Here is a 27,612-nt window from a genome sequence, read left to right on the forward strand (position 1 = left end):
TTTTGTTTTGCAAATCAGCTAGCAGTTTCTTTATGCAGCAAATGTACAAGAATGCCCCTGCTGTGAGATAAGTGACTGAGCCTCATTCCTGCCTCTCCGTGCTCCATTACATGAGGGATGCAGGTGGCACTGTGGTCTAAAGCACTGAGCCTCTAGGGATTGCTGATTAGAAGGTTGGCAGTTTGAATCCATAAGACAGGTGAGCTCCTGTTGCTCTGTCCCAGCTTCTGCCAACGTAGCAGTTTGAAAGCATGCCAGTGTAAGTAAACAGGTAGTGCTGCGGTGGGAAGGTAATCAGTATTTCTGTGTGCTCTGGCACTCATCATGGTGTCCAGTTGTGCCAGAAATGGTTTAGTCATGCTGGCCACATGACCCGGAATGCTGTCTGTGGATAAACACCACCCTTCTAGGCCTGAAAGCGAGATGAGCGAAGCACCCCATAGTCTCCTTTGATTGGACTTAACCGTCTAGGGGTCCTTTACCTTTACCTTTATATGAGTGATGCTAGCCAAAGATCAGATGAGGAAATGAGTATTAGTGAAACTAAGTAGGAAATATTGAGGGCTGGGGGTGCAGAATGAATATATGACAGCCTTTGATCCCAGCCCTTCAGCAAATCCAGCCAGCTCTGGTAACCAGAAACAACTGCGATGAGCTTCACTTTCAGCCTTTTCACACCTGGGATCTAGAGTGGGGAAGAACCATGTACACAGATGAGCTCTTTGGAGGACCAGGTGACCTAAAAATGCAAGAAACTGGGACTCATTCACAGAGATTTATGGAATATGTTCAAGGGAATTAAATGTCCATCTGAAATAAAATGCAGTATTCACAATAAAACTTCTGTTTCCATCATTCTCTTCAGATAAAATGCACAAGGAAATAGAAGATGTCATAGGTTCTGCTCACTCAATCTGCTATCAAGACAAGAAGAAACTGCCCTACACTAATGCTGTGATTCATGAAATACAGCGCTTTAGACCTGCCAGTTTTTTGGGGTTGCCTAGGCAATGTACAAAGGATTTCAAGCTGCGTGGTTTTCTCATTCCCAAGGTATAACAGTGTGATATAGCTGCACTCCTGTAGCCCAAGAGCAAAGAGCAGCAGAAGGTTTCATATTGAGAGATGCAGCCAGCCATACAGGAACTTCCTGTCTAGTCAAAAATATGAAGGGCAAGAGCAGGAGCTCCATCTGCAGACATGTTTCACCATCAGCAAGTGCCATTCCATGGGGCAATTGTGGCAGGGGAGAAGCATGTAGTGGCCAGAGGTCTCAGCCTGCTTGTGAGCTTTCATTTTAAAAGAGGTGGGGGAAAGTCCCCTTGTGTGCTGCCTGTACAGAAAGTTTTTACAGTGATGAATACAAAGCCACCCACCAAAATAATAATAATAATAATAATAATAATAATAATAATAATAATTCAGATCAGTCTCTGCAATGATTAGTCTTGGGATAGTGTGGGACAATAAAAAAAAAAGTATTGATGTGAATGCATTCCAAGTCACTTGTTTCTTATTTGCAGGGGACTATTATTGTTCCCGATCTGCGCTCTGTTCTTCTTGATCCAACACGATGGGAGACACCTGCAAAGTTCAACCCAAATCATTTTTTGGACAGGGATGGACAATTCGTGAACAGAGAAGAACATCTCCCATTTGGTGCAGGTAAACACAGAAGACCAAGCTACGTTGTGATCTGTAGATGTGCTTACTGGTCTGCTTCCAGGAAATGACATCAGCAGCAGCACAGGAAGGAGTGGGCACTGCTGGTCAGCAGAATGGAGCAAGGCACTGGCAAGTTAAGGGGATCTCTAGGTTGGTGGCTTGGGACCCACACATGCACATGCACTTATGTGGTCTCCATCTGCACCTCCCTACATTTGCCACCCCTGCCCTGTCCCTGAGAGAGGCAGCATTGCCAGCACCAGGATAGTGCTGTTCCCTGTCACACATCACCACTGCAAGCCACCCAACTTCTCTTCAGGCAGCAATGCTAGTTCCTACCAAGGTGAAGTAAACCTGGCAGGAGAGTTTGCTCCATGGTCTTAACCACTTTCTGCATTGCTGATTTGGGCAGTTGACCAAAGTTTTCCTTTCATTTTTTTAAATCAAGTTTTATTAAAAAGCTTTATACATAAGACACAATAAAAATCATACTAATTTAAAAAGGGAAAATAGAAAAAAGATTAGGAAAGAAAAAATAGAAAAGAAATAAAGGAAATTACAGAGTCCTCTATCAAAATTAAATCTTCACCCTTATTCTGCACACAGAAAAGTGAGCCCTCCCAGTTCTCACTGGGAGCTAGACCCTCTTACACTGGCTTCTAGCCCTGGAAGATGCTCTCTGCCCTGCCCCTCCCACAGGACCCTTCATCTTCAATCCATCCTCTTCCTGAATGTATCTTCCTTGATATGAGATAGGGAACTTCAAATTACAGAACAAAGCATAAGTATAACAAGAAGAAAGGAAGGTTAGCACTGACCAGGCTAGAAAACTGACAGCAGCCTTGATGTTTTCCCTATCCTAACTATGTCTATTTTGCCAAAGTGTTATGCAGAATGCTTATAGCTACAAAGCAATGAACATGGGAAAGTAAATTATTGCTCACTTACTGCCTTCTTCTTGTCTCCTCCTCAGGGTCTCGCATATGTTTGGGAATGCAGCTGGCAAAGATCGAAATATTCATCTTCCTGACCAGCCTGCTGAGGGCATTCAGTTTTCAGCTGCCAGAAGGAGTCAAAGAGCTCAATCAAGAGGCTATAATAGGGATTATAGCACATCCCCATCCGTATAAACTCTGTGCTGTTCCCCGTTGCAACACATAAGAAAAGAGGAAAATATTAGGGACTGCACCCCTGCTTCCTGCACTCGGTGACCCCTTGGCCACTCCTGACACATGAACCCACTAGCACATGAACCCCCTAGCATTTCCCCTTCCCTTCCCATCTCATCCCATGCAACTACTGAGGTCTCTTTTCACCTTCACAGCTCCATTTCTGAAGCCACTTCTCTCTTATCTTCTGCAGCTCTGCTTTGCATCTGTTTCCCCCTTCACCCCATCTCCTTCTTTTCTTTAGGCCCTTTCATGCCCCTGCTTTCATCTTCATCCCTCTCCCAATGCCTCCTTACTCCCTCCTTCTTGACAACTTCCATTGCATCCCCATTCTTACTCTTGCTCCCTTTTCTCCTCCCCCTCCCCTTCCTTTTCTCAAATCTCCCTTACACACACATTCCCACACCTCCTCCTCTCTCCCTCTTCTGCAGCCCCCTTCTAACACCCCCCATGCTATGTTATTGTATCTTTAAGATGATTAGACTCCTAAGAGCAAGGCTATCAGCTTCTCCAGTTGAAGAATGTTAAGTTTCTTTGATGGATACTGTACATGTGTGCTTGTTAATAAAATATCTCTTCTAAATCGCTACATTGAACCTGGAACCCGGAACGCGGACCACACAAGGTATCAGGAGTGAAATAGGTTGTGTGGAGGCACTATGCAATATTTGAAGGCTTCACATCCTTTATCACAGTTAAGGAATGGAAGGGGGAGAAGTTTGAAACAGACGTTCCCCTGACTTCCACTAGCCTTTCCTTCAATGGCAGAAGTTTGAGTAAAATGGAGATGGTGGAAAACTGAGATAACTGTGGCTTTAGGAATAATGGAGGGATGGAGGAACACTGAGCAATTGGTGTGTTTGTATGTGTATGTGTGCTTGTATATATAACATTTTAACAAGGAGAAACAGCAGAGATGGGTACGGAAGCAACCACCCAAAAGCTAAGAAAACAGAAGAATGAAATGGAAAGTGGAATTAAAGAGGACAAAGAGACTTTGGAAAACAATATGGATGAAGGATTGCCAGAACAGAAGGATGAAATGGTGGAGCTGGAGGCAACAGATGGTGTAATGAAGAAGTCCTTCACAAAAGGTGACTAGAGGACTGAAACAGCCAAATGGCGGTGTTGTGACGTTGGAGGAGTGGAAGGAAGCCACAGATGAAGAGATGAAGAGACATCAGTTAGATGTTGGGGGCTCCTACTCCTTTTAACTTTTTTAACTTTTTAATCTTTTAACCCTCTTCTTATCAAAAGTTTGGCAACCTGGGGTTTTATATCAGACAACTTGTGAAGTTGGCACTGTAAATTAGATCTAACGAAGTTGAACAGCTTAACAGCCGCTGCCCAGCCTATTTCAAGGACTCATAACTCTAAACAATTTAATTAATCTTCTGAACTTTTTCCGAACTGACTCTGACTCAGGCTTTGACTCGGTGTTTTAAATGAAGTAAGGGAGGTGAAACTGTGTTGCAGGAGTGTTCCGCTTGTGCTTGCCTCTGCCCTCTTGGCTTGTGGGCCCAACTGTGCTGTGTGCCTGCTCTGTCTTCCCAGTTGTGGGTCCGGCTGTCCTGCATGCCAGCGGTGCTCCTGGACTGAGACAGACTGGTTGAGTGCTCGGCATGGAGCCTGGGTCAAGATATATTACTCTGCAGATGACTCAATTGAAAGGCACGTAGGGAAGCCAGAGAGGGGGGGTTCCACCCTCAAGACGCCAGAGACTCTTAAGCCACAGGGCTGGCAGCTGGTTGTAGCAGAGGAGAGGTATCATCCTGTGGCCCTGAGAACACCAGCTGTGGGGGAAACCAGAGGACTCCTGATGCCAAGAGGAACACTTTCTCTGCCACTACAAGTGCTAGCGCAACAGCAAGAGGAGGGCCCCCTGAGACCATCGGGCATGGCATTGACATCAAACAGGGCATTTACTGAGCCTGCCCCGCCTTCCTTTGCCCATCCCCTGAGGTCGCCTAGTTGTTCAGGTTGGCAGATTCAGAGATCATTCAGAGATCATTCGAGTAGACTCGAGCTGGCGCGTGATGCTACAAGAACTTCGTCTGCTACAAGAACCTTTTTTCTTTTCTTTTCTTTTCTTTCCTTTCCCCCCTCCCCCCTTCCTTTGCCATTTGTTTTAGTTTTTTATAGTTCATTGATCCATGGTAATATTTAAGTTTTGCTTGCTTACTGTTAGATGTTTAATTTTTGTTCTCCTGCTATTTAGGTGCTTTTTCTTCCCTTAATGTACGTGATATGGTAGTTCTGTTTAGCTGTGGAATGTTTTGGGGTTTATTTTTTAATTTAATTAATTGGTTTGTTTAATATTATAATAGTAGACTGACAAAGAATATAATAGTTTCATACAATCAGAGAGGTAGCTGATGTTTAGCTGGTTTGTTCTACTCGACTAATTAGAGTTATCGAGTTGTTGATACTATAAACAGAATAACTAGGCTGGGAAAGAATAACATCAATTGCCATCTATTGGAGGCTAGTATGAGGCTTCGGATTGCTACCGTGGGAGGGAGGTATGGCGGTGGGGACAGATGTTATAGGCGAAGGGGATCGAGATACGGATATGCTCGTACCCCTTCCAATCTGCGCCCCATCCCGAGGGACGAGGGTAGGGTGAGCAAGGATTACTCACCTCCATCACTGGTGCTGTGCAATGCCAGGTCTATAGGCAACAAGACCGCCACCCTGCGAGACTTCTTTACCTCACAGGGGGTCGACCTGGCTTGTGTATCGGAGACCTGGGTGCACGAAGGGGAAACAGTTACCTTACGAGAGATGGTGCCCCCGGGTTTCTCCGTCCTCCACCAGTCGCGGACTGTGGGCCGGGGGGTGGGGGTGGCATTATTAATCCGGGAAGATTGTTCTTTCAGGGTTCTACCATCGCCATCGATCCCCGGCATTGAATGTGTTGGCTTAGTGTGGGGCTCCGAGGAGAGCTTGGCTGTCTGGCTGGTGTACCGGCCACATAGCGCACCAGTAGCCAACCTGTCAGGCCTACTGGAGGCAGTGGCCGGCTGGGCCATGGAGTTCCCTAATCTATTGGTTTTGGGGGACTTCAACATCCATGCTGATGCCACTCCCTCCTCACAGGCTCTGGACCTGGTGTCTTCCATGGCGACACTAGGGCTCTCCCAGTTTGTTTTGGGCCCCACACATCAAGCAGGCCACACGCCAGATTTGATCTTTGGCGTAGGTATAGATGTGATCATGGCTCCTTTGATGAAGGTGCCATGGTCTGATCACTACGCTCTGAAAGCCAGGATTGACTTTCCACCCCCACCCTGCTTAGGTGGCGAGCTGATCTGGGCTCGCCCGCAGAGGCTGATGGACCCTGATAGATTCCGCCAAGCCTTGCAGGACCTTGCTCCCCCTGGCGACTCATTGACTGAGCTTGTTGAGGGCTGGAATATCCAGCTCCTGGCAGCCATTGATGAGATCGCACCTAAGCGCCCTCTGCGACCCCGTCAAAACCGGGCTCCCTGGTTTACCGAGGAGCTCCGGAAAATGAAGCGGGACCTCAGGCGGCTAGAGCGAGTATGGCAGGGTGCCCGCGACGGAGCCTCAAGAACATCTTATAGGGTTTTTATGAAAACCTACAAGATGGCAGTGAAGGCCGCTAAGAAGTCTTACTTCTCGGCCTCCATTGCATCTGCTAGTTCTCGCCTGGCACAATTATTTAGTATAATTAGGTCTTTAACACCCGTCGAGGGACAGCCAAATTTAAATAACATTTTGACACACAGTTGTGAGGCATTTGCGAGCTTTTTTGCGGAGAAAGTCCTGTTGCTCCGCCGTGCCCCCCCTGCCAATTTGGATACAATAATGGAACTGGAGCCTCCTTGACTGTCCTCGGGTCCAGTATTGGACCACTTTGACTGGATATCCCCAACTGATGTGGACAGACTCCTCCGAGCTGGAAAGCCCACCACCTGTCCTCTTGACCCATGCCAGTTCTGGCATATTAGAGCGTGTCCAGACGAGGTGCGGGCTCCCCTAGGGGATGTCATCAGTTTGTCCCTTGGCACCGGGACATTCCCAGGGAACTGAAGGAGGCAGTGGTGCGCCCGCTCTTAAAGAAAACATCGTTAGATCCTTTAGATCTATCCAATTACCGCCCGGTTTCGAATCTTCTGTTCCTGGGTAAGGTGATTGAGAGAGCGGTTGCTGAACAGCTTGATGGGTTTCTGGATGAAACATCAGCTCTGGATCCATTCCAATCCAGCTTCCGTGCTCATCATGGGACCGAGGCAGCTCTGGTCACCCTAACAGATGATCTCCGCAGAAAAACTTACTGGCAGTAAGAGCTTTTTGACAGTGGAATGGTCTCCCTTGGGAGATTGTGGACTCTCCTCCTTGGAGGTATTTAAGCAGAAGTTGGATGGCCATGTGTCATGGATGTCTTTAGCTGAGATTCCAGCATTGGAGGGAGTTGGACTAGATGGCCCTCAGGGTCCCTTCCAACTCTACAATTCACTGGGACCCGGGGGAATGCCATGACCTAGAACCAAATGTAGACACCCACTGGGGTAAGCACAGCATGTAGGCAATTCGGATCATACTTTGCTTTCAGAGAGTGATTACAGTTCTAATATTTCTGCTCTAAGTCGGTTTCTAAGAAGCACTGTCCTTGTCCTTCTCCACTGATGGTACTCTAAAGTGGTGTCAGAAGCACTTTCCACCCACAACCCATCCCAAGAACCAGATTTACAAGGATTAAGAAGACCTGTGCCATTCAAGAAGGCCTGTAGCTGGCCACACTACCAAATCAACATGGCAAATTACAGTAGAATCTGATCTATAAGATGCAAGGCCAAAATGGAGGAGGTGCAATAATAATAATCAAAATATCTTTCAAACGCGGATGTCCCGCCCCACAATGAAGTAGTAACCATAGTCGTAATTAGTACAAGCTCTGTTTCTCATTGGAACATAATGAACCATGAGTCAAGCACATATGTTATGGCCACAAGTCCATATGCCAGGGATCATTGAGGGTTTTGAGGCATGATGGCATACACTGGCTGAACACCAAGGAATGGTGGGAAGTACGACCTGGGGAATTTCCAAGGGATGAAGACTGAGAGCCCAGGGATTGGTGATCAGACAGGGACAGTGTGTGGCAGAGAAAAGTCCAGAAGCAGAAGCAGAGGCAGAAGTAGGAGATAGGACAGGCCAAGAGGCAGAGATGAGTCAGGCTAGTGAAGGAGCCAGGGTGTCTCCCCCTGTCTTCAACGACGTTGCTCCCACAACCTGGGACCGGGCTGACTGGCCTTTATCTTCTCTGAGGCCAGGTGCTGTCCTGGCCCCCAGGAGACCCGCCTCTCCTGGCCTTAAGGCGAGCACTCCTCCTGGGAGAAACCAGTTCCCTCCACCTCTCTGCCCTGAGCCTCTGCAGCTCAGGAGAGGCTGGAGGGTTACTGGACCCAGGGGGAGACTCACCTTCCCCTGACAGGGCTGGGAGAGGCGCACCTGTAGGCACTGTGTCCTCAACCACCTCCGGAGCCAGAGTGGATTCACCTGGTGCCTGCTCCTGAGGATCCGGCACAGATGCAGGCGCTTCAGAATCAAGGCCCTGCCCCAATTCAGCCGGCCCTGGAGGCGGGGACTCCTGTGCAGGCTAGGATTCCTCCAGTTCAGCCTTTGAATCGGATTCCCAGGCCATCACACAGGCACTCCTGTCTTCCATTGCCTCCCACAGTTTGGTCAAACTCATGTACATCTCTTTGAGAACAAAAGTATGGAAAACTAAATGTGTCTACTCTCTACTGACTTAGCAGTGGCAATGATGATGGTGCCTATAGTGAGGCCCCTGCAGCCAAAACCTTGGCTGGAATTTTTTTAATGAAAGAGAGACTTGCAACTTAAGCACTGTCCCTACTGCTAAGGAAAGCAGCTCCCTCCTGTATGACCCAACTAAACTCTTTTTCCAAACTTAAGTTCAGTTCTCCACATTTCTACATCCCTTCCGCATCTTTTTTAAAAAAGCACTCATGAAACTTCATCAGCATTTTAGTGCTAATTTCTCCTAATGCACACACATGTGTGCAATTTTGCCCGAAGCAAGGCCTGTGTGTTATTTTCACTATTGTATGCATTTTTAGGCACACATGAACATATTATTTGCATTTCCATTTTCGTACGCATCACTTGACTGGGAAACTACAGACAACTTTATATCAGTGTTCTAGGCACATTTGAAACAAGGAATTTCATTAGTGTGAGCAGTTTCTGACTTCTGGGCACAGTTCTAAGCCTAAAATTTCCGATTAAAACTGCAGAGTGGAAGGAAAGGAGGACCTTTTTCTGCCTCCTCACTTCTAGCCACTCTTTGAAGACTGGAGAAGAGATTGTTTTAAGAATATTAGGGGGTCAGGTAGGGCAAGCATGGCTTTGTTTTTTACAGTATTCAGATGAAGACTAGGCCATGTGAAAAATGAATATAAGATTTTATCTGCAGTTCATTCATTTTCAGCTTTGTATTCTTGTTATTAAAAAGGCACACCTAAACATTCTTTTGCTCCACCCATAATCTAGGTTTAAGGTGCCATTTAGCTCAGAGCTTTCATATCTCAGTTTCTAACACTGCATTATTTCAGTCCAACTTTAATTTTCTAGCTCCTTATGTATTCAAAAATGTAAGTAATTGATCTTTAATGAGAAAACAAGGAAGGAGAAAAAACATCCTTCTTCAAGGTTTAGTTTTTTGTGATGATAGATCAGAATTACTGGTACTTGACTGACAAACTGGAAGATTTAATAATTACAATTAAAAATTTTAAAAAAAGAAGAAGTGTACATTTTGAATGATGGCTGTCTTTCCATTTGTGTATTAGGCAAATTTGCTTTTAAATGCGAACTTACTTGAATTCCCCCCACCCCCACCTACCATAAAAGGCCACTAACTTGTTCCAGGAGGGGTCCCCTGATTGTGCCCAGTTTTGGAATGAAGCCTGGGAGCTGGGAAAATATTTTGAGCCATAGTTTTCTTTCACATTTTCAGCTAGCTATAATTCACGGAATCCAATCATTGTGGGATTCCAGAGAAGCTATAGACACCTTCCTTCTTCTTAGTGAGAAACTAATATGCTAGCCCTGAAGAAGAATGCAGATTTTTTTAAAGTGCTAATCCAAAGCACAAACGGTGTGACCAAGCTTCCTCATGGTAATGGCAGCATTTCTGCTATCTTTCCTTTAGCTTTGTGAAATTCTCCCATGGCTCATGAAACATATCCCAGGGCCCCACAAGAAAGCTTTCTCCTGCCTGGAGATGGTGCTTTCATTTGCAAAGGAGGAGATAGAGAAGCATAAGGAGAATCAGTCTCTGCATGATCCACAGGATCTCATTGATTTCTATCTACTTCAGATGGAGAAAATAAGTATCAGCTTTGAAGCTGAATACTGCTCATCCAAGGAATCATTATATTCCCAGTTATAAGTGAATACTAATCTCTTGCCTGGAAACCAGTATCTTTTTCTCTGAATCTCAGTTGAAAATGGCATTGAGTTCCCACCAAATATTTCTCATATTCAATTTAGTTGCTAAAGTGGGTTGACATCCATCCATTAGCATCTATAGAAATGGCTAGGAAATGTGAGCCTAAAGGACTGGAAACTGAAGTGTCTTAAGGGGTCTTGCTTTGGAGCATTCCTTCTGTACATAAATTTCTTTGGATTGATGTTCATCTGACATTCAAATGTGGACTGAAAAAACAGAAAATCCTAAACAAAACGCTCTTAAACTAGAGTATGACTTCAAATCCCCATCTCATCCATCTTCACATACTAGAAAGGCCAAAATATATTTTCATCCTTCCCTCTTTGAACAATGCTTATCATGATGACAAACAAATGGTTAAATATGTTTAGTGTTAAGTACCATATTTCACCATAATTGTCACATTTTTATGCCAATTATTCTTTTCAAAAAAGGGGGGTGCGACGATTATTGGTGAAAAACCAAAGCATGACCCTTAATCGAGGAAACAGTGTTTATGAAGAAACATAATTATGTTTATATTGCTTATTACTTGTTACTAACTGTTTTTGGTGTAATTAGGATGGACAGAATATGTGTGAACAGGTACAGGAAGGATAATAGTTAGTCCAAATTGGGGCAAGGCATTCTTATGCCCTGTGACCATTATGTGGTGAATGCTTTGGGACTGATATGAAAAAAGGAGCTCGACTATTATATGGTGGTGACCATTAGGCAGTGAAATATGTAGCACACATTTTGAATATCTGCTGCCAGAGTTTTCGTTGGATCCCTCTCTTCATTCCAGTATTGGGTTATTATGCCAACCCAAAGATCTTGAAATCTAGCACCAGCAACTACCGCTGTAAATACAGGAAAGTGTGTGTGGGTTTCTTATCATAACCAGCTATGAAGCAGAGGGCCGGTCCACCCACAAGGCAGGCTGTGACAGCTGCCTTGGGCAGCGGAATGCTAACAGGAGGCATCTCTGGGGGTGTGCTGCCTAGCCATCTGAAGAATTAGACGAGTGACCACAGACTCCTTTCCTCATGACTATGAGAAAACATTTAAAGGGCTTTCCAGAACAAAGGTTCTCTATTATTGTTGCACTCAACAGGAATTCATATCTGAATTCTACGTTTGATACAAATATAACTTTCTATATGGAAAATTTATATATTCCAATTGTTTTGTTAATTGGAATATTATTATTATTATTATTATTATTATTATTATTAACCACCCAATAATACCCCCACACAGAAAAGAACCAGATTTTAAAAGGGCATAGGATGTCAATCAAATCAACCAAAGGCCTAGTTAAAAAGGAAGGTTTTGCCAGGTGAACTTCCCTGGCGAGAGCATTCCACAGATGGGGAGTCACTGCAGAGCAGGTCCATTCTTGTGTTGCCACCCTCTGGACCTCTTATGGAGGAGGAACACAAGGAAGGGCCTCAGAAGATGATTTCAGGGTCTGGGTAAGATCATATCAAAAGAGGCGGTCCTTGAAGTATTGTGGTTCTGAGCCATTTAAGGCTTTCTAGGTCAAAACCAGCACTTTGAATTGAGTCTAGAAACTAATTGGTAGCTGGTGCAGCCGGACCAGGAGCGATGTAATATGCTCTTGTTCCGGTGAGCAAACTGGCAGTGATCTACCAAATTTGTTGAGCTTTTTTAGGGAGCTAAAGTTCTTGAGCTTTCAGGAGGGTTCGGGGGCCCCCCAAGATCTACCACAGACACAGCGCGATCTACTAGTAGATCACGATCTACCTGTTGGACATCCCTGGCCTAGAATGCTGTGTACTTCTCCCCTTCCAACAGATGGAAGGGCAACAAGTTCCTTACCATATATTTGCATGGTGGTGATGCTCTTGCTGTAACCCACCGTGGGTCTGAAAGCTGACCCAGGACTCTAGCCCAGCCTGTGCCAACCTGGTACCCTCCAGATGTTTTGGACTACAATGCCCATCTGCCCCAACCACCGTGGCCAATAGTCAGGGATGGGGGGAGTTCGAGTTCAAAAGCATCTGGTGGGCTACAGGTTCCACATCCCTGCACACACAAAGATTGTGGCAGGATCATTTTCTGGCAATGACTTGTGCATCTTCTTGTCTGTCACAGGAGGGCTGGTTACTATGAAGTGTCTCTGCTGCTCTGAACCTAGGCAGAGGCAACATGGCTAGGAGGGAGTAAAACAAATGGGTTGGAATTCAGGGAGGGAGGGAGGGAGGGAGGGAGGGAGGGAGGGAGGGAGGGAGGGAGGGAGGAAGGAAGGAAGGAAGGAAGGAAGGAAGGAAGGAAGGAAGGAAGGGGAGGGGGAGGAGGGGGGAGGATGATAGCAAGAGAACTGCACATAGTGAGAAACTGCAGAGGTGAGGGAGGATGGCGTTCTCGTATTAAGTTGAAATATCCAACTGCGTTTTTTGAACACATCATTCCTCTCTTCTCTTTTGACCCAAATGGTAGCTGGGAAAGCAACATGGAAATATTTACACCATATGGTTAGGACATCTACCCATTGTAGTACTGTCTGGATTCCAAGCAGTGAAAGAAGCGCTCATTGACCACTCTGAAGAATTAGATGAGCGACCTGAGACTCCTTTCATTAGGACTCTGATAAAAGGAAAGGGTAAGTAGTGAAGAATAAGAATTTCTACTGGTATTTTCCTAAGATGAAACTTTTAAAGGGCTGTCCAGAAAAACAGAACAAAGGTTCTCTATTACTGCTGCACACAACGGGAAATGCATTCCCTAGGAGCCAACACTTAGGGGCTGAGGTCATTCAGAGTGGCTAGTTCTCATGCTATCAAATGACACATTCGTTTGGGTCCATGAAAACCTGGCTTCAGCACATGTGAAGATCTGATTGATTATGACATCTCTAAGAAGCACAAAAGACTGCTTCTCTCAACAAGCTCTTCCAACATGTTTTGGGCATGGACTCATGTGGCAAATATAACATGTGAACTTTGCAATCACATAGTTGCTAACATCATTATACATTATTAATTGCTTCTTGCATGTATATCTCAAGGTAACTTACAGAGATATAAAAACAGTTTAAACTATGAATAATCATAGTTTAGAAGTCCCGGGTCCTAAATAAGTCAGATTATCCTCCACCAGGGCCACAATGTGAGTTACTGTGGGGCTGGCCTGCCCAATAATTCCTATCACCAACTCCACAGTTTATTACTGGTGCTAAGTGCTCCTCCAGAAAACGTTTTTTAATTGCACATTCATAATGATTTGTGCTCATAATACTTTCAAGGTGGTTGTATCCAACTTCATTGTCAATACTATTTATGCCTGCAAAGATTTTGAGGTGATCATACAGTTTCATTTCCATTCTGTCACATCCTTTAACTTTCTGCTGAAAACTACAAATGCACAAACTTATTTTTGTCCCACTTTTGTTGCAATATAGATAGTTTCCCCAGACAGAAATAATGCAGTAGTGTTCAGGCAGCGTTGCAGAAGAATTAACAAAGCAGAATATATCCACCATTGATGCATTACGTCTTGTCAAAAATATGGTGCAGAATTCACCCTCAGTAAAAAACCCCAAACCTGTCTAGCTGGACCAGTAGAAGTAGTAACTGGTTGACACCACACATTAAATCCTTAAAAACAGTGTCGAAAAATTGGCTGAATTGGGTTTGTTTGGTTTTCCATACTTTTTATTGAAACTTTTCAGCAACGCTCACTAAGCAAACAAACAAAAAAAGTAAAAGAGAGAAAGAAACGCCAAGCCCTCTCTCAAACGTAGATCTTAACTCTTGTCTCACACAGAAGGGAGTGGACCCTCCCAGCTCTCACCTGGGTGCTTCCCTTTCTTCCCCCAGTCTCCCACCCTGGGAGATCTTTCCTTCTCTGCCTCTCACACAGGGTCTTTCACCAGCCGGCTATCACCTTCAAGTGTGTACCCAATAGTCCTCCTCCATTCCAGTATGGTGACTTTATTTCCCAAAAAATTCCAACCATTCCTCCATGTTTTTTTTTATAAAAAACAAATCTTTCATTTCTATTTAAACAGGAATCTCTGTACTGTAGTCATATACTGTTAGAGCGGGATTTTTCACTGGTGGCAGATGACAGAAGACTGTGACACCATGAGACCAGTGTAAAACCAAGTCATATAAAGGTTTTATTTCAAAACAACAAACAGCAAAGCTTCTGGGTGTTTTTCCTGCAGGCAGAGTTCAAACTGAAGCTTTTCTCCTTTTGTAGTAATGGCCAGCTGCAACCAATTAGCCCAGAGCTCACAAAAACTGTTCTTAAAGGTACAAACATGTTTCTGTGCAGAATGTCTCCCACATATATTAAACATATTAATTTTATTAAAAAATAACCCATAGTTATTTATAATATTCATTATTCATTATTTTACACCCAGTTTTATTTTTACACCCAGTTTTTATTTTTATTTTACACCCAGTTTTATATCTTGCGATCCCATTTCCTGTAGGCAGTGATTTTCCATCCTAATCTAGCAAGAGAGAAAGAAAAAAGGTCCTTCCATTTCCACCACTTCCATTCTTTTCCCAAAAGCATCACCAGAAGCTTGATAGATTTTTCCTCTAAATTCCCTCCAAATTGTGCCCAGAATCCTTTGTCTCTCTGCTCTAGCTCTGCCATCTCAGAATGTTTCTTGATCTCTCTGTCAGTGGTTTCATTCCTCTCCTCCACATCACAGCTCCATCACTTGACTCTTTCACTCCTCAAGGCACCTGTGTGGAGGTCCTCTCCATTTCTTCATCTGTCGCCTCCCACTTTTCCATTCCACTCTCTTGTTCTGGCAGGCCTTTATCAATATTATTAACCAAAGGTTCTACATCTTCTTCAGTCTCATCTTTCTATGATCCATCTTCATTCACCATTTTATGCACCTCAGCTGTGAGCTCTTTCAGCTGCTCATCCAACAATTGCTGCATTAGCAGTATGTTTGCCATACTGAGGGCTTATTAACAACTCACTCTCCACCTTAACAGTCTGCCTTGAAAACCTGCGTCTGTCTCCTTAATAGAGGAGCATATTCGTTCCCACAATCAGAGAGGTAAATTTCACTTTGCAGTTGTCTTTTACACCAAAGGGGCGAAGAGTTAAAAGTAATATAAAATGAGAATTATTAACCATCGGAACAACCTTAGGAGTTTAGAATATTTCTTAGTTGCAAATAATAAAAACATGCTTTTTGTTTTGTTTTCTGCCTGTTAATAATTGCCTCTTCTTGTGCCAGCAGATAGCTTGCTTTCCAAGTGAAAGTTCAATTGATAGATTTATATCCTGGCTATCATTAATCACCACATAATCATCTCTGTCGGTGGAGTGTCGGCAGTAGACATTTAGTCAGCCATCTTTCTTCATGGAAGTCCCTTAACTGCATTGGGTTTGTGATTTGAATTTACTGCTAGTATTATGAGAAAACTCAGGTGATACCTGCAAGTTCACTCTTTGTTACAGTAATCACCACTGTTTATAAAGATAAACCCAACTCCCTTCTTAGCTTTGCTAGGAATAATTGGTGAATCAAAGCAACTATTTTGCTGATAAATGCTTGCTCACAAAAAGCTAAATGTTGACACTGTACAGCAGGGCTTTCAATAGACTCATGATATGCTCTGGTGTGGTCTGTTGCTCTGGCTGAGAAACTGACCCCCCAGGTCAGGGTGGCCAGAAGCAAGTTAAGTCCTTTATCCTTCTACAACACCTGCCATCCATTTGTCTCCCAAATGAGAAGTGAATTTTGATCGTGATGGCCTTCCATGGAAAGATCTAAACTTGTTGACATCACACTGTATCAGATACCAGTTTTCTCTTCTCTTCAAAAATCAAAACGGTAGAGCTGTCGAGAAATCTCACTTTTTGCTGATACTGTAAAGTGCGCGTGCGTGTGACGTCATTCTGAGCGTCTGCGCATGTGTAAGCGGCAAAATCCTGAAGTAACCTGTTCCATTACTTCTGGGTCACCGTGGGAGGCAACCTGAAAAGATTTAACCCAAAGCGACTTTAACCTGAGATATGATTGTTGTTATTTCTCACTGATTTTCCATAGGTATTGCGTTATCAAATGGTCACACCTGGAGGCAACAGAGACGTTTTGTTGCAGTTACTCTGCGGAAGCTGTGGCGGGGAAAGAAAGGCATGGAGCAGCAAGTAGCAGAGGAGGCCCATCAGCTCGTGGAGGCTTTTGCACGTTCAAAGGGTATGTGATGCTAAGTGATGGTGCTGAGCTGGCACATGGAGATATATTTGTGTCCTACCTCTGTCCATTTTAGAAAGGAATGTGATATGCTTCTCTTAGTTCCTAATGGAGATCCCAGCAGTTTCTCATGGCCACCATGAAACCCCACTCTCAGTATGAACTGGATCAGTTGAGCTAACATTTGTTGTTGTTGTTTAGTCGTTTAGTCGTGTCCAACTTTTCATGACCCCATGGACCAGAGCACACCAGGCACTCCTGTCTTCTACTGCCTCCCGCAGTTTGGTCAGACTCATGTTTGTAGCTTCGAGAGCACCGTCCAACCATCTCGTCCTCTGTCGTCCCCTTCTCCTTGTGCCCTCCATCTTTCCCAACACCAGGGTCTTTTCCAGGGAGTCTTCTCTTCTCATGAGTTGGCCAAAGTATTGGAGCCTCAGCTTCACGATCTGTCCCTCCAGTGAGCACTCAGGGCTGATTTCCTTCAGAATGGATAGGTTTGATCTTCTTGCAGTCCATGGGACTCCCAAGAGTCTCCTCCAGCACCATAATTCAAAAGCATCAATTCTTCGGCGATCAGCCTTCTTGATGGTCCAGCTCTCACTTCCATACATCTCTACTGGGAAAACCGTAGCTTTAACTATACGGAACTTTGTTGGCAAGGTGATGTCTCTGCTTTTTAAGAGGCTGTCTAGGTTTGTCATTGCTTTTCTCCCAAGGAGCAGGAGTCTTTTAATTTCATGACTGCTGTCACCATCTGCAGTGATCATGGATCATGCTCTTCTGAAGTTTACTATACAGTGGAAAGGAGCAGCCAAGCATACTAGGACTCAATATCTTGACTTTAAGAAAGCCGACTTCATAAAACTTAGGGAAGTGCATGTTTGCAATTTGGTCTCTGGTTCCTCTGCCTCTTCTAAATCCAGCTTGCACTTCTGGGAGTTCTCGATCCACATACTGCTTAAGCCTGCCTTGTAGAATTTTAAGCATAACCTTGCTAGCGTGTGAAATGAGTGCAATTGTGCGGTAGTTGGAGCATTCTTTGGCACTTCCCTTCTTTGGGATTGGGATGTAGACTGATTTTCTCCAATCCTCTGGCCACTGCTGAGTTTTCCAAATTTGCTGGCATATTGAGTGTAGCACCTTAACAGCATCATCTTTTAAATTTTTTAATAGTTCAGCTGGAATATGATCACTTCCACTGGCCATGTTATTAGCAGTGCTTTCAAAGGCCCATTTGACTTCACTCTCCAGGATGTCTGGCTCAAGGTCAGCAACCACACTACCTGGGGTATACGAGACATCCATTTCTTTCTGGTATAGTTCCTCTGTGTATTCTTGCCACCTCTTCTTGATGTCTTCTGCTTCTGTTAGGTCCTTTCCACTTTTGTCTTTTATTATGGAAATCTTTGTTCCTTTCATATCTCCAATTTTCTTGAACAGATCTCTGGTTTTTCCCATTCTATTGTTTTCCTCTATTTCTTTGCATTGCTCGTTTAGGAAGGCCTTCTTGTCTCTTCTTGCTATTTTTTGGAAATCTGCATTCAATTTCCTGTATCTTTCACTATCTCCCTCGCATTTTGCTTGCCTTCCCTCCCCCGCTATTTGTAAGGCCTCCGTGGACAGCCACTTTGCTTTCTTGCATTTCCTTTTCATTGGGATGGTTTTCATTGCTGCCTCCTGTATAATGTTGCGAGCCTCCATCCATAGTTCTTCAGGCACTCTGTCCACCAAATCTAAATCCTTAAACCTGTTCCTCACTTCCACTGTGTATTCATAAGGGATTTGACTTAGATTGTATCTTACCGGCCCAGTGGTTTTTCCTACTTTCTTCAGTTTAAGCTTGAATTTTGCTATAAGAAGCTGATGATCTGAGCCACAGTCAGCTCCAGGTCTTGTTTTTACTGACTGTATAGAGCTTCTCCATCTTTGGCTGCAGAGAATATGATCAATCTGATTTTGATGCTCCCCATCTGGTGATGTCCATGTGTAGAGTCGTCTCTTGTGTTGTTGGAAAAGAGTGTTTGTGATGACCAGCTTGTTCTCTTGGCAGAGCTCTATTAGCCTTTGCCCTGCTTCATTTTGAACTCCAAGGCCAAACTTGCCAGTTGTTCCTTTTATCTCTTGACTCCCTAATTTAGCATTCCAATCCCTTATAATGAGAAGAACATCCTTCTTTGGTGTCATTTCTATAAGGTGTTGTAAGTCTTCATAGAATTGGTCAATTTCAGTTTCTTCAGCACCAGTGGTTGGTGCATAAACTTGGATTACTGTGATGTTAAAAGGTCTGCCTTGGATTCGTATCGAGATCATTCTATCATTTTTGAGATTGCATCCCAGTACAGCTTTTGCCACTCTTTTGTTGACTATGAGGGCCACTCCATTTCTTTTACGGGATTCTTGCCCACAGTAGTAGATGTGATGGTCATCCAAACTGAATTCTCCCATTCCCGTCCATTTTAGTTCACTGATGCCCAGGATGCCAGTATTTATTCTTGCCATCTCATTTTTGACCACATCCAACTTACCAAGGTTCATGGTTCTTACATTCCAGGTTCCTATGCAATATTTTTCTTTACAGCATTGGACTTTCCTTTCGCTTCCAGGCAAATCCGCAACTGAGCGTTCTTTTGGCTTTGGCCCAGCCGCTTCATCAGCTCTGAATCTACTTGTACTTGTCCTCCACTCTTCCTCAGTAGCATGTTGGACGCCTTCCGACCTGAGGGGCTTATCTTCCAGCGTCATAACTTTTATATGCCTGTTGTCTTTGTCCATGGAGTTTTCTTGGCAGGGATACTAGAGTGGCTTGCCGGTTCCTGCTCCAGGTGGATCACGTTTGGTCAAAACTCTCCACTATGACCTGTCCATCTTGGGTGGCCCTGTACAGCATAGCTCATAGCTTCTCTGAGTTATTCAAGCCCCTTCGCCACGGCAAGGCAGTGATCCATGAAGGGGATGAGCTAACGTGTTTTTCATTCCAGGTCGAGAAGCCCAGCTGATGGAGTGTGGCTGTTCTGTTTATGGCAACAAACACAACGCAACCATCCAGAAGAACGAAAGCGACATTATAAATGGCTTGTTCTTACTAGGTTGTGATGTTAACATAGGGGTTGGTGGGAAGGTTGGAGAGACATGTGATGTTATATCTGATAACCATTCTTTTCATGCAGGATGTGTGCATGGGTCTCCCAGTACCTGACACGAAGATGGTCAGGTGTACCAGTGCTCAGGACAAAGCAAAAGGGGGAGGCAATATGGGTATCTTGCAAAGGCACCCTATTGGTGATGATGACAATGACAAGGCAAACACGGAAAAAGCCAAGATGCCAATGGATGGATCTGACACATGGGTTCCAAAGTCACAGAGCAATACGCTCGGCAAGCATCGTTTGCAAGGCCTTTCCCTGGATTCAGACAGAGTTTCTGATGGGACCTGTGACAAGATAAACCCGGAAAAAGCCAGGATGCCAAATGGATGGGTCTGACATGAGGCAGGAAGCAAAGATTCTTCTTGGGGCAAGGCTTGTACATAGTACTGAGGCCTGATGCCAAGCTGATTTTACTCACTGGGGATGTTGAGTGCAGTGCAGAATGGGAGGAAAATAAGGGTATTTTCCAAGGCTACCCCACTGTAGAAGGCTCTGATACAGAGTCTGCTGCTGATGCTAACACTGAAGTAAGTTCCACTGATACAGTGGGGGATATGCGCCAGGTGCGCAGATCAGGAGGAGCTACAAAGGGTGAAATGCCCACCAGGTATGCTCAGGAGTTTGCTAACACAGCTGTTGGAGATTTAGCTGTGGTTAGTGGCTCGACGCAGGTCTAGGAATCTGAAGTCTTGAAAGGGGCACAGGGTTTGTCCTCAAGGGATGGGAAACCATGCCCAAAGGCTGTAAGGGTAGACACTGTTTCCTTGGAGAAGGAAGCTGGACCACGTCCAGAGGCCGTGTGTGTCAACACTGATTCCTCAGAGAGGAACGTGGCTAGGGTTCTAGTCCCAACAAAGCCAGATGTGAGACTTCCTGATAGTCAGAAGGGCTATGACGCCAAGACTGGTCAGAAGTGCAAGATGGTAAGGCCAATCCAGTTGCAGGTAGTTCCAAGGGTGGAACAGGTGATACAGGGGTATACTGTGTGCATGACATCTGTATGGTTGCTGCAGTTACACTGATGTCTGCAACACAGTGCATGAATTGGGGGAGGATGTTAGAATTCCTGATCCATGATTGCAGTCATGGGATTGTTGTCTTTCACATGACGGTGTATGTTTTGACTCCAGAGTGGGAAGTGACGGAGACAGGATGTTTGTGTTACTGTGTTCTGTGAAGTGGGACTATTGTCCTTTGTTCATTCTCTTTGCTGTCTGATGCTAGAGAGAGAGGGAGCCATGTTGCAGTGCTCCGTGTGTGTTTATATGTGAATAAACGTAGATTAGCCAAATGCTGAGTTGCTGAGGCCTGTTACGCAAGCTGCGAAGACTCTGCAGATCCCTAAGTGTGCCGATGTCTGCTATGATGTTCGGGCTGAAGAAAGCTTTTGAAGCTCCCAAATGAACGACCAAGAGGGAGAGAAAATGCCAGTCAGGCATGTGTCTCTGCCAGGGTCCTACTCGAGTGTAGGACAAGCTCCTGACAGGCCCTTCATCTGTATTCCATTCCCTTCCTCATTGTATCTTCCTTGATATGAGACAGGGAACTTCAAATTACAGAACAAAACATAAGTATAATAAGAAGAAAGAAAGGTTAGCACTGACCAGGCTAGGAAATTGACAGCAGCTTTGATGTTTTCCCTAGCCTAACTATTTCTAGTTTCCCAAAGGGTTATGTGGAATGTTTACAGCAACAAAGCAATGAACACTGGAAAGTAAATTATTGCTCACTTACTGCCTTCTTCATATCTCCTCTTCAGGGGCTCGCTTTTGTTTGGGAATGCAGCTGGCAAAGATCGAAATATTCATCTTCCTCACCAGCCTGCTGAGGGCATTCAGTTTTCAGCTGCCAGAAGGAGTCAAAGAACTCAATCAAGAGGCTATAATAGGGGTTACAACACCTCCCCATCCTTATAAACTCTGTGCAGTTACTCGCTGCAACACACAAGAAAATAGGAAAATATTAGGGGCTGCACCCCTGCTTCCTGCACTCGGTGACCCTTGGCGACTCCTGACACATGAACCCCCTAGCATTTCCCCTTCCCTTCCCTTCCCATCTCATCCCATGCAACTACTGAGGTCTCTTTTCACCTTCCAGCTCCATTTCGGAAGCCACTTCTCTCTTATTTTCTGCAGCTCTGCTTTGCATCCATTTTCCTCTTCACCCCATCTCCTCCATTTCTTCAGGTCCTTTCATGCCCCTGCTTTCATCTTCATTCCTCTCCCAAGGCCTCCTTACTCCCTCCTTTTTGACAACTTCCTTTGCATCCCCATTCTTACTCTTGCTCCCTTTTCTCCTCCCCCTCCCCCTTACTTTTATCAAATCTCCCTAACATACACATTCCCACACCTCCTCCTCTCTCCCTCTTCTGCAGCCTCCTTACAACACCACTCCCCATGCTGAGAAATGTTATTGTATCTTGAAGATGAGTAGACTCCTAAGAGCAAGACTGTCAACTTCTCCAGTTGAAGAAGACTAAGTTTCTTTGATGTATACTGTACATGTGTGCTTGTTAATAAAATATCTCTTCTAAATCAGTAAGTTGAACCCGGAACTTCATGTTGAGGACCACACAAGGTATCAGGAGTGAAATACATTGTGTGGAGGCACTATGGAATATTTGAAGGCTTCACATCCTTTATCACAGTTAAAGAATGGGAGAAGTTTAAAACAGATGTTCCCCTGACTTCCACTCTCCTTTCCTTCAATGGCAGAAGTTTGAGTAAAATGGGGATGGAGGAAAGCTGAGATAACTGTGGCTTTAAAATGTAGCAGACCCTAGAATAATGGAGGGATGGAAGAACACTGAGCAAAATAGTAAAGGGTAAAGGGGCCCCTGACCATTAGGTCCAGTCGTGACCGACTCTGGAGTTGCGGTGCTCATCTTGTTTTATTGGCCGAGGAAGCCGGCGTACAGCTTCCGGGTTATGTGGCCATCAGGACTAAGTCACTTCTGGTGAACCAGAGCAGGGCACGGAAACGCCATTTACCTTCCTGAGCAGTAGCTACTTATCTACTTGCACTTTGATGTGCTTTGAACTGCTAGGCTGGCAGGAGCTGGGACCGAGCAACGGGAGCTCACCCCGTCACAGGGATTCGAACCGCTGACCTTCTGATCGGCAAGTCCTAGGCTCTGTGGTTTAACCCACAGTGCCACCCACGTCCCATATGGAACAAAATAACCAGTGCTTATTTTCTAAAAAAAATTAAAAATGTTTATGGGTACTCTCATTTTGACTCAAGAAAATTGGGAAAAATCAATACAGTAAATGGGCAAAAGTACAAAGAATCAGAAAATGTTTAGGAGTATGCATACCTCTGCATCCCCAGAGGAGGAAAAAAATAATAATATTTCTACCCCGCCCATCTGGCTGTGTTTCAGGGCTGCCTTCAGATTTCTTCTAAAAGTTGGATAGTTGTTTATTTCCTTGACAACTGATGGGAGGGTATTCCACAGGGCGGGCACCACTACCGAGAAGGCCCTCTGCCTGGTTCCCTGTAACCTCACTTCTCGCAGCATTTTGTCTCTCTCTCTCTCTCTCTCTCTCTCTCTGTGTGTGTGTGTGTGTGTGTAGTAACATAGAGAAACAGCAGAGATGGGCTTATAAGCAACCACCCAAAAGCTAACAAAACAGAAGAATGAAATGGAAAGTGGAATTAAAGAGGACAGAGATACTTTGGAGAACAATATGGATGAAGGATTGCCAGAACAGAAGGATGAAATGGTGGAGCTGGAGGCAACAGATGGTGTAATGAGGATGTCCATCAGAAAAGGTGTCTGGAGGATTGAAACAGTCAGATGGTGGAATTGTGATGTTGGAGGAGTGGAATAAGTCATGGATCAGGGGTTGGCAATCTTTTTCAGCAGAGGGCCAGTCCACTGTCCCTCAGATCTTGTGGGGGGCTGGACTATATTTTGAAAAAAAAAAATAATGAATGAATTCCTATGCCCCATAAATAACCCAGAGATGCATGTTAAGTAAAAGGACACATTCTACTCATGTAAAAACACGCTGATTCCAGGACCATCCGTGGGCCGGATTAGAACGTGATTGGGCCGGCTCCGGCTCCCGGGCCTTAGTTTGCCTACACATGCCATGGATGAAGAGAAAAAGGAGTCTGCGCACAACTTGGAGTGAATTCAGAGAGGAAAGCTATCAAACCTCTGGAACTTTCCTTGGAAAAAGAATGGAAGAAGTGTAATTGGAAGGGCTGTTTCCCAAAAAAATCAGTATGGAAAATCACAGCAAACACAACAGGTTCAGGTTGTACCCCACAGAGCAGGAGAACAACAAGCTTGCTCCCTCTTCCATGGGATATTTCTAGGTGGCTCTCATATCTCTTCTCAGTCTCCTCTTCTCCAGGCTAAGGATGGGCAGATATTTCTATCTTGGCCTGTGACCCTTTAAGCAGAAATGCTAGAAAAGGGCCCTGAAATTTTAAGCATGCAAAGACTCTATGCCTCTTTCCTTATGTCCCACTCCCAATCAGTGTATCATTTCGAACATATACAGTTGGGTGGGTGGGAGGGAAGAGTGAATTTAGAGTATAAGCTGTCGTGCCAGAACCCTCTCTTGGGCTCAGGGGAGAGGAACATTTTGATTCATGAATTTATATGTAAATAATGCTTGTTGTTTAACTGTTGCCATCCTGAGAAGTAAAGATTTATCTTCAACTATTTGAGTAAGGCTTTTTTATTATCACAAATAGCTAACAAAGGTTATGGGCTCAGTCATGCCCCGCTAGTGGTGCTAGAAAACGGCAAGGAAATTTTGAAGTCAATCCCAAAACCAGCAACTTAAACTCAGCACAGTACAGGATGTTTATACAGATTTACCCCTTGATCCATGTCTGGTGAACTTCCTGGCACAACTTTGTTTCAAAGTTCAGTTCATTAAATTTTACTTCCCATTGGTGTAGTCAGTGTGATGTAGTGGTTGAGAGCGGTAGTCTTGTAATCTGGGGAACCGGGTCCGCGTCTCCGCTCCTCCACATGCAGCTGCTGGGTGACCTTGGGCCAGTCACACTTCCTTGAAGTCTCTCAGCCCCACTCACCTCACAGAGTGTTTGTTGTGGGGGAGGAAGGGAAAGGAGAATGTTAGCCGCTTTGAGACTCCTTAAAGGGAGTGAAAGGCGGGATATCAAATCCAAACTCTTCTTCTTCTTCTTCTTCTTCTTCTTCTTCTTCTTCTTCTTCTTCTTCTTCTTTTTTACATTTCATTAAATGTTTGCTTTTTCCCAAAAAGGACTTTCATTGGTGAAATTTTCCAAGTGAAATATTTCTCTGCAAGGAGGGAGGAAATGGAAAAAAAACCTCCCTATTGTCTCTTTGCTCACAAATCCTGCCTCAAGGGCTCATTTAAGATATCGATAGGGTCAGCCTGTTGTGGTTGTGAGCACCCTGTTGCAAAAGTTAATAAAGATCAGGCTTACTAGCTGCTTTGTTTCTCAATATTCTCTGGTTTGCCTCTGTTATTTTTCTCCTACCGACAGAGAGCCTACAAAAGGACTCTATATATTAGCTCTTAGGTACCCCATAAGGGAAAAGGAGCAGTTTTGTTCTTATAACAGAAGACAGGGAAGTGGAAAAACATCATGCCAAAGCACACTAAGTGGTGTCTCAGTGCTTTTCACAAGGAGAGCAGTAACTGCTGCTTTTTTAATCCTTTAGTCACAGGATTCAGTCTTTCAAGAGGCAGGTTGTTGGCCTCCTCTAACTATTCAGTTTCTGGATCAGTACTCCAGAACTCTGGCTTTTCCCCTCCTGTATGCACATGCAGTGGTATCTTGGGTTACAGAGGCTTCAAGTTACAGATGCTTCAGGTTACAGCCACCACTAACCCAGAAATAGTACCTCGGGTTAAGAACTTTGTTTCAGGATGAGAACAGAAATCATGCTCTGGCAACATGGCGGCAGCAGGAGGCCCCATTAGCTAAAGTGGTTCTTCAGGTTAAGAACAGTTTCAGGTTAAGAGTGGCCCTCCAGAATGAATTAAGTTCCCGAGGTACCACTGTACATAGTTACAGTTCAAATGTCTCCCGGGGATGGGGAGTTCTGACTGCTTGCTTAGGGCATCTTGTGAGCTTTTCTAAACACAATTCTGGGCTCAGAAACCTCCCCTCCATCCCTTTGATGCTTCTCATGGAGAGAAAGCTAAGGGTGTAACAAAAAGCTGGCTACTTCCAAAAAAAACCTCACACAGCTGTTTTGCCAATGGAACTTCCCTGTATGAAGTTTACAACGCGTTTAACTGAAATACTTATTTGATGTGTATTGATCCAATCCTGCTTTGCAGGGTAGGACTCAAACCAGTGGCATCATGTTACAAGAAAGAAGATTCTGAAATAAACGCACAGAAAAACTTTCTGACAGCAAGAGCTGTTTGACAGTGTAACAGTCTCCCTTGGAACGGTCTCCCCAAAAGCTGGCTACTTCCAAAAAACCTCATGAAGCTGTTTTTACACTGGATTTTTATAGAAAAGCCTCTGGTTTTTTAAATAAAAGTTATTTTAAACTTTTTTTTTATGTATGCAACAACAGCTGCACAAATGCTGTTAGCCCAGAGTTAGAAAGAAGATAAAGTTCCTAATAGAGAAGAATGGCAAATTAAACTGTTGGACTATGCCGAAATGGGAAAATTGACTGCAAAGCTCAGCAACCAAGAAGACCAAAACTTCAATAAGGAATTGGAAAAATGTATAATTTATCTTGGAGACTACTGTAAGCAGTTGAAAACATTAGCAGGATTGCAATAACACTTGTAATGTAACGAGAACTATGGAGACAATTGAGTTATAAAAAAACATGGATTACAGATAAAGATGCAGTAGAAAAGGTTTAATAACAGAACCCATGGAGGGGAAGGTGGAAAGTCCAGAGATTTGGAGGAATCTTAATTGTGGATGTGTGTTGCGGTATTACTATAATTTTATATTGGTAAAACCACGTAAAAATTATTTAAAAAGAAAAACGGATAGTGAAAGTCAGGGGAACGTCTATTTTAAGCTTCTCCCTCTTTCATTTCTTAGCTGTGATAAAGGATGTGAAGCCTTCAAATATTCCATAGTGCCTCCACACAACCTATTTCACTCCTGATACCTGGTGTGGTCCTCAACATGAAGTTCTGGGTTCAATGTACTGATTTAGAAGAGATATTTTATTAACAAGCATACACATACAGTATCCATCAAAGGAACTTAACCTTCTTCAACTGGAGAAACTGACAGTCCTGCTCTTAGTAGTCTACTCGTTTTAAAGATACAATAACATAGCATGGAGTGTGTGTTGAAAGGGGGCTACAGAAGCAGGAGAGAGAAGGAGGTGTGTGAATGTGTGTGTAAGGGAAATTTGAGGAAAGTAGAGGGGAGGGGGGAAGGGTGTGAGAGTAAGAATGGGGATGCAAAGGAAGTTGTCAAAAAGGAGGGAGTAAGGAGGCATGGGGATAGGGATGAAGATGAAAACAGGGGCATGAAAGGGCCTGAAGAAAAGGAGGAGGTGAGATGGGAAGGGATGAAATGGGAAGGGAAGGGGAAATGCTAGAGGGTTCATGTGTCAGGAGTGGCCAAGGGGTCGCTAAGTGGAGGAAGCAGGGGTGCCGTCCCTAATATTTTCCTATTTTCTTATGTGTTGCAGTGGGGAACAGCACAGAGTTTATAAGGATGGGGATGTGTTGAGGTCCCTATTGTAGACTCTTGATTGAGCTCTTTGACTCCTTCTGGCAGCTGAAAACTGAATGCCCTCAGCAGGCTGGTCAGGAAGATGAAGATTTCGATCTTTGCCAGCTGCATTCCCAAACATATGCGAGACCCTGAGGATGGGAAAAGTGAACGACAACAAGTGAGCAAGAATTTACTTTCCCGTGTTCATTGCTTTGTAGTTATAAACATTCTCCTTAATACTTTGGAAAACTAGACATAGATAGGATAGCAAAATCATCAAGGCTCCTA

The 27,612-nt window shown here is 44.3% G+C and overlaps 2 protein-coding genes and 1 pseudogene across 9 annotated transcripts in view; 2 read left to right on the top strand and 1 right to left on the bottom strand.

Moving 5' to 3' along the window:
- LOC308478361 (cytochrome P450 2J2-like) overlaps positions 1–22,202 on the top strand; it is a 39,265-nt gene extending 17,063 nt beyond the window's left edge. Inside the window, exons 7-9 of one of the 2 annotated variants that reach the window (XM_081007984.1) lie at positions 866–1,053; positions 1,524–1,665; positions 2,639–2,831. In XM_081007984.1, the coding sequence (XP_080864110.1) occupies positions 866–1,053; positions 1,524–1,665; positions 2,639–2,826 (518 nt within the window). In that variant the 3' untranslated portion in view covers positions 2,827–2,831. Of the gene's footprint in view, positions 1–865; positions 1,054–1,523; positions 1,666–2,638; positions 2,832–21,424 lie in introns of those variants that run through there. The other variant, XM_081007983.1, reaches the window with a different exon arrangement.
- Positions 1–27,612, top strand: part of VWA5B2 (von Willebrand factor A domain containing 5B2) — a 250,334-nt gene that overhangs the window by 132,336 nt on the left and 90,386 nt on the right. The window lies entirely within an intron of this gene.
- The window catches only part of LOC308478402 (cytochrome P450 2J2-like), a 45,055-nt pseudogene continuing 44,621 nt past the window's right edge, over positions 27,179–27,612 (bottom strand). The window contains exon 9 of the transcript XR_013991648.1: positions 27,179–27,473. The product of XR_013991648.1 is annotated as a cytochrome P450 2J2-like (transcript). The remainder of the gene's footprint in view (positions 27,474–27,612) is intronic.

The sequence above is a fragment of the Podarcis pityusensis genome, assembly GCF_964106645.2.
Source record: "Podarcis pityusensis genome assembly, chromosome: 5".
Classification (NCBI taxonomy): domain Eukaryota; kingdom Metazoa; phylum Chordata; class Lepidosauria; order Squamata; family Lacertidae; genus Podarcis; species Podarcis pityusensis.